Source organism: Hoplias malabaricus, chromosome X2, assembly GCF_029633855.1.
Source record: "Hoplias malabaricus isolate fHopMal1 chromosome X2, fHopMal1.hap1, whole genome shotgun sequence".
In the NCBI taxonomy this organism is placed as follows: Eukaryota; Metazoa; Chordata; class Actinopteri; order Characiformes; family Erythrinidae; genus Hoplias; species Hoplias malabaricus.
This window is the reverse complement of record NC_089819.1, coordinates 47848406-47864320: the sequence shown is the minus strand read 5'-3', so window position 1 is coordinate 47864320 and position 15915 is coordinate 47848406. Positions and strand designations below refer to the sequence as shown.

The following is a 15915-nucleotide window of genomic DNA, read 5'->3' as shown; positions in this document are numbered from 1 at the left end:
TTTGTTCAGTCCTCCAAACAATGATAGCTTGCTGGGATAAGTCATTTCTCACACTTGAAATATCTTGTCTGGATGTGAGTCAGTGCTGAAACCCTAGCAATGTCTTAAATCCAGGCTAGACATTTAGAGTTCTTGTGTCGACTAGTTATTTCAGAACCTGCAGTTATGAAGACAGTGTGCTCCTTCACATTGAACGTTGTGCTGTTATTGTTGCTTAATCTGTTTATTTTTGTGCCTTTGTGCACAGTAGTCTATACTGTCATTCAGTCTATGTCAGTCTATGCTGTCAGTTGCTAAGTGGGAGAAGTCTAACGGGACCAGGAAGAAGCACCCTGCTGCTCATACACACTTTATTCCCTCAGGATATGTCTGGTGTTACTGTGGTGCTGAGAGTATTATGGTCTGACCAGCCCACCCACAGTCAGACACAAGGCCTCTCATCACAAGTTAGTTTTAAGAGACATGTAGCAGAGGTTGTGTTTCTTCCTCGGCTCTAGGCCACATGTGTTCCAGATTAACCTTTCTGACCCCGGAGCATCTCCATCACATGTGTCATAGGTGTGAAACAAGGAAATAGTCTCAGAGAGATGACACGTTTGCCTTGGAATGGTCAACCTGGGAGAAAAGGTGATAGACATTCTGGGAAAATAAATAAGGAGGCACTTCTTTCTCATGTTTTTCTGCCACTGTCATGCCTGCTGCTAATTGCATTCAGATGTGCAGGGGCTTTTGGGGACTCTGTGGTGATCTGTCATCTCACTTTGGAAATCTGGCCTCAAATATTCCAAAACTTAAGCTTTACGGCAGTTTCTGTAGTTTGCTGTCAGAATAAATCTTCAGGGTTTATCATGTAGGTCACAGTAGATTTACTTGTATCTTGTTGTGCATCTTTTGCCTGCTTCAGTTTGAGAAATCAGATTCTTATCTTTGTGATTTAGTGATGTTAGAGATTTATTTGTTGCTGGCATCTTCTATAGAGTTATCTGTTCATCAGATAGAGAGCAGACAACTAGGCTAGATGCCTGTTAATAGAGAGAGCCTACAGTCATATTAAACTGTTCTTGTCTTTGTTCTTTGCTTAAAATGTCTATGTGCACAAATATCTTCACTGCAGTATCATGTGTAAATGGACAAAATTCAGCCTGTTGTAAAGTCTACAATTAAGACTTAATCTATCATGTTCCAGATTGCCAGTATTAATCACAATGCAATATGTGTTTGTGGATACTTGGTTTGATTTGTTAATTCATTCATTCATTCATTATCTGTAAGCGCTTATCCAGTTCAGGGTCACGGTGGGTCCAGAACCTACCTGGAATCATTGGGCGCAAGGCGGGAATACACCCTGGAGGGGGTGCCAGTCCTTCACAGGGCAACACAAACACACATTCACTCACACACTCACACCTACGGACACTTTTGAGTCGCAAATCCACTTACCAACGTGTTTTTGGACTGTGGGAGGAAACCGGAGCATCCGTAGGAAACCCATGCAGACACAGGAAGACAACACACCAACTCCTCACACACAGTCACCCGGAGCTGGAATTGAACCTACAACCTCCAGGTCCCTGGAGCTGTGTGACTGCGACACTACCTGCTGCACCACCGTGCCACCCATTTGTTAATTCAGCCAATAAAACCAGTATAATCTCTAAAGAAAAAATATTGTTAAGGGAATGGAATGCTTTGAAGCCAGTGAAGGATTAGTTTAGATTTATTTTTTTCTTTATTTACTGCACAGGTATTTGAAGTATACATCTTTGGTATGAAACTGTGGACAACTTGTTTAGAGGGTGAGGACGGGCTGTGTACTTAAGGAGAGGAAATAATTCCAAAAACTTGGGCTGAAGTTGTGGGTTTGAGCCTTCTGCTTTACACAAGTGAGATGTTTAGTGTAAAAGGTTCATCACTGAAAACAGGCAGTCTCAGACCTCTTTGTCTTCATGTGTCAGAAGTAACTGACAGGAAAATTGTTACTATCAGAAGAACAACTCCTCGAAGTAAGAGAATTAGTGATCTCAGCTACTGATGCTGGATGATTCATTCTGAATCACAAACACCCTCCACCCCACCACACACACATCCCCAAGGTATTGGACTGTGCTCTGTCACCCCAGAGACACAGTTCGACTGCTCCACAGCTAATTCTAGGGGTATTTACATCCCACAAGCCAACAGTTGGCAGTGAGCCTGGTGACCTCAGTTTCTCCACAACATCCCCCTTTCATATTATGCTAGTCTTTGGAGATTATACAAACAAATGGACATCTGTGTCCACACTTGGTGCATCATAAAGGGGTCTTGTGAAAAAAAAGTGTTTATATAACACCAGACTGCATACATTTTTCGAGGTAAGAATCTTGAATTGTCTCTTTTTTCCCTATCTGTAGATCTTTGGTACAGTGCCTTTATTGAGGAGAGGCGTTTTAACCCTCGTGCTGTAATGGATGACCCAGATCGGCAGCAGCCACAGAACCTCACTCTTCTTCCTGGGCAGGAAGCCTGCGAACACATCTATTTCCACGTTATGGTGAGCTCACCTCTCATACTTACTCAAAATATTATCTTCAACTGGTTCAAATCAGTGGAAAGAGGAGCTGCTTCACAGAAAGTTATTTTATAATCTCAAGGCTCCTAAAACTCGCATCATTTCCTCTTCGTCTCAGTATTAAGCAGTATACTGGTTGCATAGCACAGAACTGTGTCAGTGAAGGTAATCATTAACAGACATTGGTAATAACCAGATAAATAACAGATGGTAATATTAGCAGCACATGCCGTTATATCACATTACATATTGCTATATTATTTTGGTTATTTTGCACACTATTACATATTAATTTTTTTCTCTACATCTGCACAAAATATTACTGATTTGAGTAGGGAATATTCAGAAACAATAAACACTATAGTAGACACTACTACACATCAAAATAGAAAAAAAAATATCCATTGTATTTACTGTTTTTATATTAAAACACACTAATTGTTTTTTCTAATTGGTTTGGTAAGGTGCATTCTTTATGTATTTAGAAAAGAGTTGATTTATTTTACCCATGTAAATACACTTAATATTCCTTTTGGCAGACATGGAAATAACAACAAAAAACAATGGAGAACAAACATTCATTCATTATCTGTAACCGCTTATCCAATTCAGGGTTGCAGTGGGTCCAGAGCCTACCTGGAATCATTGGGCGCAAGGCAGGAATACACCCTGGAGGGGGCACCAGTCCTTCACAGACACACACACATTCACGGACACTTTTGAGTCACCAATCCACCTACCAACGTGTGTTTTTGGACTGTGGGAGGAAACCGGAGCACCCGGAGGAAACCCACGCAGACACGGGGAGAACACACCAACTCCTCACAGACAGTCACCCGGAGCGGGAATCGAACCCACAACCTCCAGGCCCCTGGAGCAGTGTAACTGCGACACTACCTGCTGCACCACCGTGCCGCCCAGAGAACAAACAAACAAACAAACAAAAAGTTATTTACTGTGAAGTATTTATCAATGCTCCTTTTCTTAAATGACTTATTCATTTATCCTTTTTACAAAGGACACCACAGACTATGCCAGGCCCATCATCTTCACTGTAGAAACAGGCCTTCAGGACCCAGAGCACGGTCCTACGCTAGACGACAGCTGGCCAACCACAGTCAAAACCCAGGTCTGTCTATCAAATTCTAAAAAGTTAAACATTAAAAAAAATAGAAATAAGTTTGGTTTCAAAAGTAAAGATATGCGTTTAATGCACTTTAATGCCCTTCTGCAGCTTCCTTTCTGGAATGGCTGTGATGAAGATGACCACTGTGTTCCAGACCTTGTGATACAAGCACAGACTGACCTCATCAGTCGCAAGTATGACCACACACACAAACACACACACACAGGAACTAACAAGAAAACACATTCCTCGTACTGATTCCCTATTGTGTGTTAGGCAATTCTGCGGACAGGCCTTCCGTGCAGGCAGTGTTTTGTGCCGCAGTCCAGCCCCGGCCGAAGAGAGTGAGAGGGTGATAGAGGCGTCCAGGAGGAAGATGTTGGTAGATGTTCGTTTGGAGAACAGAGGGGAAAATGCTTATGGAGCTCGTATTAACATCTCATACTCGAGAAACCTACGCTTCTCCAGTCTTGTAGTAAAGGTACAGTATAAAATACAACCATTAAAAGACCCATTGTTTGTACACAGTGTGTGTCATTCAGTCATTTAGAAGTAAGTAAAGTCATCCAGAATTTTTTATGTGAAAATCTCCGAAGTGTTACCATATTTCCTACGAAGACACAAGCATTTCCATGCTTCCATTCCTCAGTCCTAAATTCCTGTATAAGAGCATCGAATCAGTTTTATTTTTTATTTTTTTAGCGAATACTAAATAAGCATTAGAATGTGAAAAGCCTGAGATTATCAGCACAGTACAACTTTTTGGTTTCCTTTTTTCTATAGGACAATTCAGACATAGAGCTTGACTGCCGTGGTGGAAACAAGTTAAGAAATGAGAAATACTGCAACGTTAGTGCTCCTTTTATGAGAGCTAAGACTCAGGTGAGTGTTACACACTTCATTTCTACCAAGCAGTGGAATGCTGCAAAAATTCAAATGGACTAAGCAGAGAAAAAAAAGATAACGATGAGCTTGGTGAAGATTATAAAAACTGGACTAGTAAAAATTATGGACTAGAATTGACTTTTTGTTTTGGACTGTTGGTCTGTTTACTATTATTATTATTACTGAAGAAACGAGGTATTGTTTGACAGAAAAAATGCCTACTTTGGTTTTTGAAAACATTTCTCATTCCTTTCTTTATATGAATTCAGTAGCTTTAGTCCGGATGGTCTTTAATTTTGCCCACAGTTGTATAAACCTCTGCAGACTCCTGTTTGCTCCTGCAGAATGTAATTTACTGCAGTGGTATTCTGTAGGAGTTAATGCATCACTGTGGCTGTTACACTGTTCAATTTGATCAAGAAAGATATATGGCATACATTAGTTTGTGGTTCATGCTTGACCGATGAGATTTATAAATTGCAGCCCACTATGAGCTCTATACCACTGTGACTGCATGAGTTTTAATATTTTACTCTGTGTTTCAGCTGAGGACCTGGTCTCCATGTGTGGTTAATTTCGCAGGCCACTAATGTTGCATAGATCCTTAGATCAACATTACTGTGAATTCACAAACAACAAAACATAGTTTTAAATACTGTGGAAGAACTTTCCGAACTAATTGTATTTTTTTAGTTTCAGTAAAAAAGATTAAAAAATCAGATTACAGATACATTACAAAAAAACAATAGGGTAATTTCACTACACATGGTAAACCCATTGCCTGTGTACATCCCTATGAGCTTTTTTCTTTTGCTCTTAAGTAAAGCACTCTCTCTTGATCTGAGTCTCTATCCAACTGTAATGTGAAGAAAAATATATATTATATCACATTTCAGGTGATGGCCCTGAATCTTTCACTAAAATAAAAATCAAAACTCTTCTGAGTGAGAAACTTGGCAGATCTTTTTGTCTTATCTTAGCCCTGGTGAAGCCATGGAGGGTTGAGCCCAGCAGGCAACTGCTTAGCTGTAAATCTACCGGCAGTAAATATGACAAATAGGCACCACTAATGGAGATGTTATACTGCAGTGTGTGCTAATGCTAGACATCTTGGTTTGAAAGTGATGAGCTCTGATCTGATTCTTATGACTCCAGTAGAAAGGCACAATTTTTACATGGTTACATCAAAGTACACCAGCACAAACACTTCACTTTCTTCTTCACATCACACTTTTGCAGGATCATGAAGGTCTGTCAGGCACACTCACTTTCTTTTCTTTATCTCCCTCACTCTTTCTCTTTCAACTGAATCCTTCTACAAACAAAACAAAATGCTATCAAGCACTAGACCAGACTTTATGTTGGACCAAATGACAGTTTCTTTAAAGGAACAATTCAAAAGCCCTATGTTCCCATTACCACTTGTTTCACATTCACATGTAACCAGTCTGTTTCATATAAAATTAATAAACACACACAGGAGGAGTGACTATGTATTTCAAGCTAAGAAAACAAGAGACAACTTGATGTGATCCATACCATTTTATAACTCCTGTAATTAACCAACAAGTATAAACATAAAAATCTCCCCTCATGGCACCGAGCCTTCACAGACCCATGCCAAAGTGATAATGAAGTTTAGGTCAGCCCACATTTAAACAAATTCAGTGTCAAAAAGTAAAAGAACCCCTGCATTCCAGACTGATACCGACTGCCATTATCAGCTAGGTCTGTGCCTTGTCTGTGCTGAATGAGGTATATACAGGATATGGACATTAAGACCTCATTAAGGTGGTTTTTAATGCCTGTAAGCTGGCCTTCAGGTTGGGACAGAAAGCAGTATACTGTGGCCTGTTGGACTGCAGGCTTCTCCCCACACTGGGAGGGGTTCTCCTTCAGGACGGGGTTAGAGACAGCATGGCACTATGATAGCTTTGGTATTCAAAGCCAAGATACAGCTGGAATTTAGCTCCATTTACTTTGATATGGAATTCTATATTTGTTTTTAGCAAGCTTGGGTGAGAAAAAAAACTTTGCCCATGAAGTTGTGTGGATATTGGTGAATATCAGTAGTTTGTTATGCATGGGTGCAAGTGTGTTGTGTGTCAGTAAGACAGCTGAGTCTGTAATGTCGGTGCCTGTGGCTGTTTGCTCTGAGGCCATAAGCTTACAGCAGGTTATTGCAGGCTTACTGCAAAGCTCTCTACTAACGCTCACACTGTTGTTGTTGGCAGCATTCATACACAGAGGGGAAAGTACTGCCCTTCTGGAGAGTTTCACACAACATGTAAATGCTACCGGCACACTACAATTCAGTGCTCCTGCTTATTTTCCTGCAAAAGGAATACTGTAGTCATCATCAAATCTAGGCTACAACGTGTACCATTTTTACACACCAGCCAACCACTCCAACCCTGTCCTTCTCTCTTCTGCAACAGGTCACCTTCCGTTTGGAATTTGAATTCATCTATTCCATGTTGCTGGACCATGTTCACGTGATTCTGAATACCAACAGGTAATACCACAATATCAGAGTAATTTAAAATGTATCAATGCCTTTACAAAAATGTGATTCTGTATTGCTATATGAAACCTCTGTTTGTGTATTGAGAGATTTTGTAGGCGAATAAAGTCTGTACAAAGGTATAAATAAATACTCTATAGCTATTTCAAACTACAAGTATTTTGCAGATATATGTTCTGTTTCTTGATCTGTTTTGTGTCAGAGGCAACAACACACACACACAGACACAAACAATGTGTTTCGCTAGAAATCGCCAGCTCTCATTGAAAATGAATGAATTCTGGCCGCTTTGTCACATCGTGTCACTGCCAGGGTATGAATCAGTGGCGGATGCTGGTCTTTCAAGGAGGGGATGCTCAATTTCGGCCTACGTCATAAAATGTGTCAGTTTATTTATATGTAAATTCTACCTTCTGTTCCTTTTTAAGAAAATGATCTGTGACCCTGTCGTACCAACAAGGCGTCTTTTCCAGGGACTTGACTAGTGTCCTCTCAATGGCCAGCAGAGCTAGGCTGCTTACACGGCCTTGGCCCATGTGAAGTGTGTCCGCCTGTGCTCCCACGGATCTTTACACCAAAGGATCGCTGATTCGCTCAATTCGCTGTCAATCAAAAAGGGATTCAGCCTCAGAGAGATCATCCAATCATCATGCAGAAGCTGAGCGTCCGGGCCAGCCGAGGCCAGCCCACTGCCCCATAGACCCCCAGAGACGCTGAGCGTCTGATGGGTGGGACAAAGCCCAGCATTTATCCAATGACTCGTCGCGTTTCGCTGCACTTCGCTGCTACGCTATTGAACTCTGTTAGTGTTTAAAGCACTGTGAAGCTGCTGGAATGATTGAGAGGAAAGCCGCGTCTTTACCAGTGATAAGAAGCTGATTCTGAACAAACGTTTGATCACATTTATTCACTGACATGTACACACAACAGTAAATATTTGATCACTTATTTTTTTGACATTTTAGGGGAAGCTGAGCTTCCCTTGCAGTCTTAGAGCAATCGCCTCTGGTGTGAATGCAGAGTAATAGTTATTGCTTCCTTATAGGGATAGAGAACCAGTCCTCCTCCAATTCTCTCATGCAAGATTGTTTTCAAAATATAGCAAAGTATGAGGTGATGGCTTTGGAAATATATCTCACTAACACATTTTATACCAGGCGATCTTCATGATATCAACAGCACACTGATGATAAGTTATAAAAAGCTTATTTTCATATGTTATCCCCTAATTCCACGCCTCCAAAAGATTATTTTAAAATCCTTCAGCCCTTACTGTCAAGATCCTCTTAACCATTTCAACAAATTACACAGACTTGAGGATATAGGTGGTTTAACAGGGATTTAACAGACAAACTGTGTCACTGGCTCTTGTATAGGGCTTTAGGAAATATCATTAGCCAAACCACTACAGTTCAGGATGTCCTCTTACTTACCACTGCATTACAGCTCATTTCCAATTTTATTAAGTTTGACTTCATTGCACATCGTCTTGGCCAAGACATGTGGGTTAATAAGTGTACAGTCAGTTAATAGCAAGAAGCACATAGGAAAATTCTGGCTTATATTAAAAGCTGGTGACGGTGCTGGTCAGAGGGACAAGAATTTAAGGCCTCTACAACCTACATCACACAGAGTTATAACATTCCAGATATGCTGCCTGATATCTGAAACAGTTTTGAGATAGATTTTTGGCCGGAAATGTAGTGTTTTATACATTAGTTTCAGTGTGGAATTACTGTCATTATCAACAATACATCTAATGCTCTTTTGTAAAGCCATACAAAGGCTGCATTTGATCTGTGGACATTGTGAGCCCAGGTTCTTATCATCACTAATAAAATCCAATTTGACATCTGAAGTTTGACAGTATGTGTTTGTGTGTGTGTGTGTGTGTGTGAGAAAGAGAGAGAGGGAGAGACAGGGGTTCTTTGAGTTTAGAAAGACACTTCTTTCATATCATTATGACAGAGCTGGAATGAAAACCCAAAGTATTTACATATGTGACCAAGTGTCACTTGACCATTCCCAGAGCTGGCATTTGGCATTCCTAAAGTATTTCAGTCTGGGCACTGTCTCCCATTAATTCTATGTTAATGGCCATAACAGTCCACAAAAAAATCCAAACTGATCCCAGAACAACATTCCCGCTCCAGATGATGATGTTTTTGTAAATAAACTCATATTTCTGCAGTGTTAAAGTGTTAAAATACCTGGAATGTGTCTTTATGTATGTTTGTCTTTGTAGTGATGGAGAGGAGGTAGCGTTACATGACAACAATGATGACATTTTCTACACTCTGAGATACGAGGCTGACCTGCTGTTCACAAGGTCAGTCACTGAGGGTGTATGTGTGTCTGTGGTTAGGGAAGTATGTGTGGGAATTATACTTCAGTAACAAACAATTACTACAAGTAATCAGAAGCCTGCTTTTCCTTGTCTCTTTATGACTCAGAGACTCCAGTCCGTCGCGCTTTGAGCTCAAGGCTGACCTCTCCCTGGAGAAACCTGGGAACATACATCCACCTTTTAACTTCACCTTCCAAGTGAGCTCAGCCTGTGTTTCTCTGCTTTTCTGTAAACTCTGCCATTTCAGAGTGAAATGCGGGTAAATGAATGTTGACCACCACTGAAAAGCACGTTATTGTCCTGTGTTGTAGATTCAAAACCTGGGCTACTTTCCTGTGAGAAACCTGCAGCTAAACATCGTGATCCCTGAAGTGACCAAAAATGGCAACCAGCTGCTCCAGATCCAAGACTTCGATGCAGATCCAGTAAGAAGAGAGGGCATTATTTAATAATATATATTCATTCATTCATTAATTCATTATCTGTAAGCGCTTATCCAGTTCAGGGTCACGGTGCGTCCAGAACCTACCTGGAATTATTGGGTGCAAGGCGGGTATACACCCTGGAGGGGGCGCCAGTCCTTCACAGGGCAACACACACACTCACATTCACTCACACTCTCACACCTATGGACACTTTTGAGTCACCAATCCACCTACCAACGTATGTTTTTGGACTGTGGGAGGCACCCAGAGGAAACCCATGCAGACACAGGGAGAACACACCAACTCATCACAGAGAGTCACCTGGAGTGGGAATCAAAGCCACAACCTCCAGGTCCCTGAAGCTATATACATATACATATGTATACATACAATATATATATAGGCTCTGGACCCACTGGACAATGAATGAATGAATATCTATTCATCTATTTGTTATTATTCCAAATTCCTACAAAATTTTAGGAACTTAGTTGGGTTTACAAATTTTTTTATTCATATAGTAAGTTGTGATTCTGACAGAAAGGTTATTAGATTATAATAAACTACCAAATAATTAGATTATTTGGTAGTTATTTTTTTTATTTAAATTTCTGAAAGTCGTTATTTTCAGAAAACATGCCAAAATTGGGGCCTACCTCAGCTGCAAACCGAAAAGAAGCCCAAACATATTGGGAACACATTCCATTCCACCTCACTGGAATTGGCATCCATAAAAATCGGTTATGTTTCTCTTCTTCCTTTTCACCAGATTCTTTGCAGGAATTCTAAGTGTGAGTCAAGTTAATGGAATAATAAACACCATGCACTATGTTTCAGGTCTTAAAGCTGTAAGCTGTCATAACATGCAGCACACAGAGAGAAAACACCAGGCAAATAAGTTTACATAATGTCTCCATGCCGTTCACGTGTTCTCTCTGTCTGACTGTAACTTTGAGATATATTGCTGTCCTAGAGTGACACTAAACTCTGCTCTTCCATCAGGAAAATGGGATTCAGTGCATTCCGCCTCAACACGTAGCCCACAGTCGTGCATCACCTGAGGATCTGACCCGTGTCTCACGTCTGGTAAGACTCACATTTGGCTGCTTTTCTTTATCTTTACACAGACATTGTCCCACACTAGTCTCCTTTTAAGCTGATGTTTTTAAAGCTTCTATAATTTTAAAGTCTTGTCCTGTGATGTCACTGCTTGTGAAAATCATTTTCTCCACACATGTGGCAAAGAGTTCGTACTTTAACCAAACTACAGTCATCTATCATGCAAAATGCCTGGCTTTATATAATGCAAAGCAGAAACTCCACAGAAGTGGTTTATCCTGTAAAATGCGGTGACTGCTTTTTTATGTGAATGAAACTGTAAATAAGATTTATTCTTAGCAGCTCTTGTTCTTATCTTTAACCAGCTTTATTAAACAAAGTCATTAAGTTGTGCAATCCCTTCATATCGCTGAAAGAGGCTTTCGCAATGAAACGCTCAAAGTCAGAACCAGGTTTCTGTGTTCCAGACTATCTCCACAAACAGCTGTATCTGATCTGCCAGTGAGAGTGTCTGTGAACTGAAAAACATAGCAACTTGTTTTTGTATGTTTGTGTGCACAGAACTACACCAACACCCTGACTGTGCCAGTGCAGTGCAGTGTGAATCTGACCTCTTTAAAAGGTGTCAGTGCAAGGATCAGCGGGTCACTGCGTGTTGACTCTCTACATGCGGTGAGTAACATTCATTCATTCATTGTCTGTAATCACTTATCCAGTTCAGGGTCATGGTGAGTCCGGAGCCTACCCGTAATAACTGGGTGCAAGGCAGGAACACACTCTTATGGGGCCACCAGTCCGTTGCAGGGCAACACACACTCACACGTTCCACAGCCACTGTAACCCTACAGTTTGAAATGGTAACATCAAATGAATGAATGTATCAGTCAATTAAATAATATCTCACACACACAGATACAAGGATTTATCCTCACAGCAGTGATAATCTGGTTTAAGAGACTTTTTGTAGATCTTACTTCATACTCTTAACCCAATATTAGCACTTATCTATGATAACTTGTTTTGTCCTCCACTGTGTGCTAGCATCTGCTGTTCTGTATGACAAGATGATAGGGGTTATTTTAAGGTCAGACTTTCCAGAAGCTATTAGGATCTGTCAAAACAGACAGCACATACAGAGCGAACACCACACAACTGGAACAAGACTGTATTGGCAACACAGCAAAGTAGAGTTTACATCTAGTATACATGTCTCTGTGGTGTGCATCTGCACTCTCTCACTTCTTAGTTCTCTGGGAAAAAGTCAGAAACCACGCTTCACCCTCACAGTTAAAGGATTAATTTGTAATATTCTAGCTTTGGAAATTTTCATTATTTCGCTGATTTTCCTTTGACGTCCGCCATAGCCATTTTGACTATTTAAATAAATAGTGGAATACATACATACATTATTTGATACTCATCTGGTGTTTACTTTCTTCCCTTTGCCCCCCTTTCAGTAATTTCCATCTCTCTCTCACTCTATCCATCTGGGAACTGGTGAAAGTGTGGCAGAAAACTGATTCTGTGTTTTTTTCTGTCATGCTCAGCTGAAGTTTAAAACTCTGGAGCTGGTGACGACAGCTTCAATGGAACTGAGGCCAGAGAGCCCTATGTTCCTTCATGAAGAGAGGCCCGTCAGACACGTGAGTCTATCTCTGACATGTCCACGTGGACAGGAAGCCACACATTACCTCACACAAGCTTGAGCCATGACACTGCGTAAACAGGCTACTGCAGGACCGATCTGAAGAAATCAGTGTGTTAAGATGTCACTAGAACAGGGGAATATACAGCTTGAGAGTCATTCCTTTTATAAGTCTAGAAATATAAGGCTAGTTTAGCGACTACACTTTTTTCAGTTGATCCACTTTAAGAGTAATGTAAACATATTAAAAATGTGCTGATAAACATTTAATAATAATGATTTCATTTGTTTACGTGCTCAACACATACAGCACAGAGACTACAGCACATTTTAATGCACAATGACTGCTTACTGACTCAGGAGATAATTGTGGAATAAACAACACATAATGTAGTCTGTGCAGAAGTTAGGACCACATATAGGTCTTTTTAACTAACATTTTAAAAAGTATATATTTGTCCCACACATAAACTGTCAAAACAAAATACAGTCTAGGGTAGAACTAGCAAACATCTGTGTGATTTCTGCCTTGTATACAGCTCAGAACTATTAATAATATCATGCACATGGATGCAGTAAACCTGGGCCAAACTGAAACCCACATAGTAATGCAATGCAGGCGGTGAACATTCTGTTTGTTGAGTTTAAATATGTGGGAGCTCTGGGGAACAGAAGGCATCTTCACAGCCAACACGGTGGAGGGTTTGCAGTCCACCTTCAGCACTCTGGAACCAAAGGACCGAAAGGACCAGCAGACCACCATGCTGCCCTTCACTCTAACAATGATCTCTGCTGCCATCTATGGGCATGCCTGCAGAAAACCACATTTAGTGACGTCTGCAAAATTCACACAGAATAAATCTTATTCTTATTAAATTTATAAATCACTTTATTTCAGAAAATATATAGCTTTATGTGGTTAATATATATATATATATATATATATATATATATATATATATATATATATATATATATATATATATATATATTAATACAGTTTTCTAAAGTTTCTAAAGGAGGGTACATCTTAATTTATTGTCCACACCATTTTTGTGTTTCCTCTCAGATAATTCTGGAGATAAGGAAGGAGGAAGATTACCGTATTTCTATCTGGATTATTATTGGAAGTACACTTGGGGGGCTGTTGCTACTCTCTCTACTTATTTTAGCTCTGTGGAAGGTAATAATCTGCACTTGACTCCTGTGCTTCACAGTAGCACTTACCACATAATTGTCCTTATGGCTGTCATGTTTAATGGTGTATTTAACCCTTTGAGACACAGCTTATTAGGCTGAAAGATGTAATACTACTACTGCTAGCCATGTGCCAGCATTCAGTTCTTAGCATTCAAAAAGCTTTTGGAGGTTCACTGACACTGTTCTTCTTACAGAAAAACATCCATATGTTATTGCTATGAAATATATAATATATTTCATGTATTGATTACTGGCTATTTCTGAATTTTCTTCTAGCTGGGTTTTTTCCAAAGACAGAAGCCCAGGGAAGAGTCAGAAAATGAGGCCAATGGGAAGGTGGCAGAGGAACGATAACGCAGGCTGTCCATGGGGATCAACCTTCAACCAACTCTCAGGGAATGTCCAACAATAACACTACACGTCTCAAAACACACACAGACAGACAGAGCGCGAGAGAGAGAGAGAGAGAGAGAGAGAGAGAGAGAGAGAGAGAGAGAGTAAAAATGAGTGAAAGGAGGTTGGTGACTAAAATTAGAATAAAAGGAAAAAGAGAAGTCAGTGATTAATGGATAAGACAGACAGAAAAACATGAGACGTAGTGAGACAGAAAACAAAAGATCTGCTCTGCACTGAATGATCTGTTGCTCATTCATGAAAAAAAAAAACACTGCATCACCTTTCACCTGGCCTGCACTGCTTACTGAGCCAAACCCATGGATCACAGACAGATCATGTTCTCATCCTCTAGCATGCCCTGCAGTGGCCCTTGTGCTTCACACTAAGAAAAAACGAGAGAGAGAAAAACACACATGGGACACCCTTCAAAACTATGACATTTGGGAAAAATCGATTTGGAAAAGATTTCTGGGAACATGAGTTTATACATGGTATCTCTGACTCGGAATCATTATCTTCTGCCAAATTATATGTTGCATTCTACAAATATACAAGAGAAACCTCAGAGAGCTCTGACTGTCCACAACAGCCATGTATCCTGGTGCTTTTTCTCAGAAAGTAGGACATCTTTGAAAACGACGGTGAGGAATAGGAAAGCGAAAGTTTGTACAAGAGCTGGCTTGCTTTTTGTAATGACATTGACAGACACACAGTACTGTGCTAAAGTCAGAGACCACCATTTATTTAATAATCATAAATAAAAGGATGCGTCTTCCGTTTTTGCACAGTACTTGAAGATGTCACATTAGGCACTGGTGTAACTAGCTCTTTGTTCTTGCAATGTTTATAATTTATTGATATTAACAAATAGGTTTTTTTTATGTTTTTCCACAATGTTTCAGTTGAATTACTCCTGTTGTATTCGCAAACTATAATACATCCACAATGCCTTAGCAGGGTATTTTGGCCAATTATATGAATTCCCATCTTTTCAAGAGAATGTCTAATTTCCTTGGCTTTGTTTGTCTTGTCTTATTTTGATGCACTTTTTGATAATGTAGAAATACAAACTTGAAATGTTGTAAATATACAATTATCTTTTTTTATAACCCAAATGGTGCAACATTGCTTCCACAAGGTCTATGGCATAATCTTGCAGCTTTAGTGACATCAACCTTCACCTTCATAGAAACACCACTTACCTTCAGCACATCAACAAATAGCCTTTGAGAAAGGGTATGCTTATTGTACAATACCAAGTCATCCACACAATTCCTCTATCTACGCTGATGGCACATCTAATTAAAAATGTCCGGCTAGGTGCCAAATATTAAGATGGTCATTGTTTATATTCCCAGAATGGAAAACTGTAAAATAGGAAGTGTATTATGCTTTTTCTTATCTATTAAGGTGTATGTCAATTTAGGACAGCAATAAATATTTGTAAAAAAAAAAAACTGAATCAAATAAAAAGCTGATTTATCAGCCAGTTAAAATCTTTCATTGTTTCATTGTCTTTTTTGGTGAAGCACTCTTCAAGTATTTATTTATATAATCCAGAATGTGAATTGTAAAATCAAGTTTCAACATGAACCAAGACACTGATTCAAGCTCAAACAAGGCTTAAAACGTCAGTACTAAAGGTGGTTTACTTATTTTGAGAAATTTCTGATAACTAATAACGTGGTTTTTAAAGTGCTGGAAAATGGCTCCCAAACTGACTTTTTTTTTTTACCAGTTCACCAATTTAGAACACC

The 15915-nt window shown here is 39.8% G+C and overlaps 1 protein-coding gene across 1 annotated transcript in view; it reads left to right on the top strand.

Annotated features, from left to right (window-relative positions):
- Positions 1-15420, top strand: part of LOC136676700 (integrin alpha-11-like) — a 28849-nt gene extending 13429 nt beyond the window's left edge. The window contains exons 15-28 of the mRNA XM_066653884.1: positions 2394-2533; positions 3570-3680; positions 3786-3871; positions 3954-4158; positions 4461-4559; positions 7001-7077; positions 9332-9415; positions 9540-9630; positions 9745-9858; positions 10861-10944; positions 11479-11589; positions 12465-12560; positions 13632-13745; positions 14039-15420. Coding sequence (XP_066509981.1) covers positions 2394-2533; positions 3570-3680; positions 3786-3871; positions 3954-4158; positions 4461-4559; positions 7001-7077; positions 9332-9415; positions 9540-9630; positions 9745-9858; positions 10861-10944; positions 11479-11589; positions 12465-12560; positions 13632-13745; positions 14039-14116 — 1490 coding nt within the window. The 3' untranslated portion in view covers positions 14117-15420. The remainder of the gene's footprint in view (positions 1-2393; positions 2534-3569; positions 3681-3785; positions 3872-3953; positions 4159-4460; positions 4560-7000; positions 7078-9331; positions 9416-9539; positions 9631-9744; positions 9859-10860; positions 10945-11478; positions 11590-12464; positions 12561-13631; positions 13746-14038) is intronic.
- Positions 15421-15915: the final 495 nt, after the last annotated feature.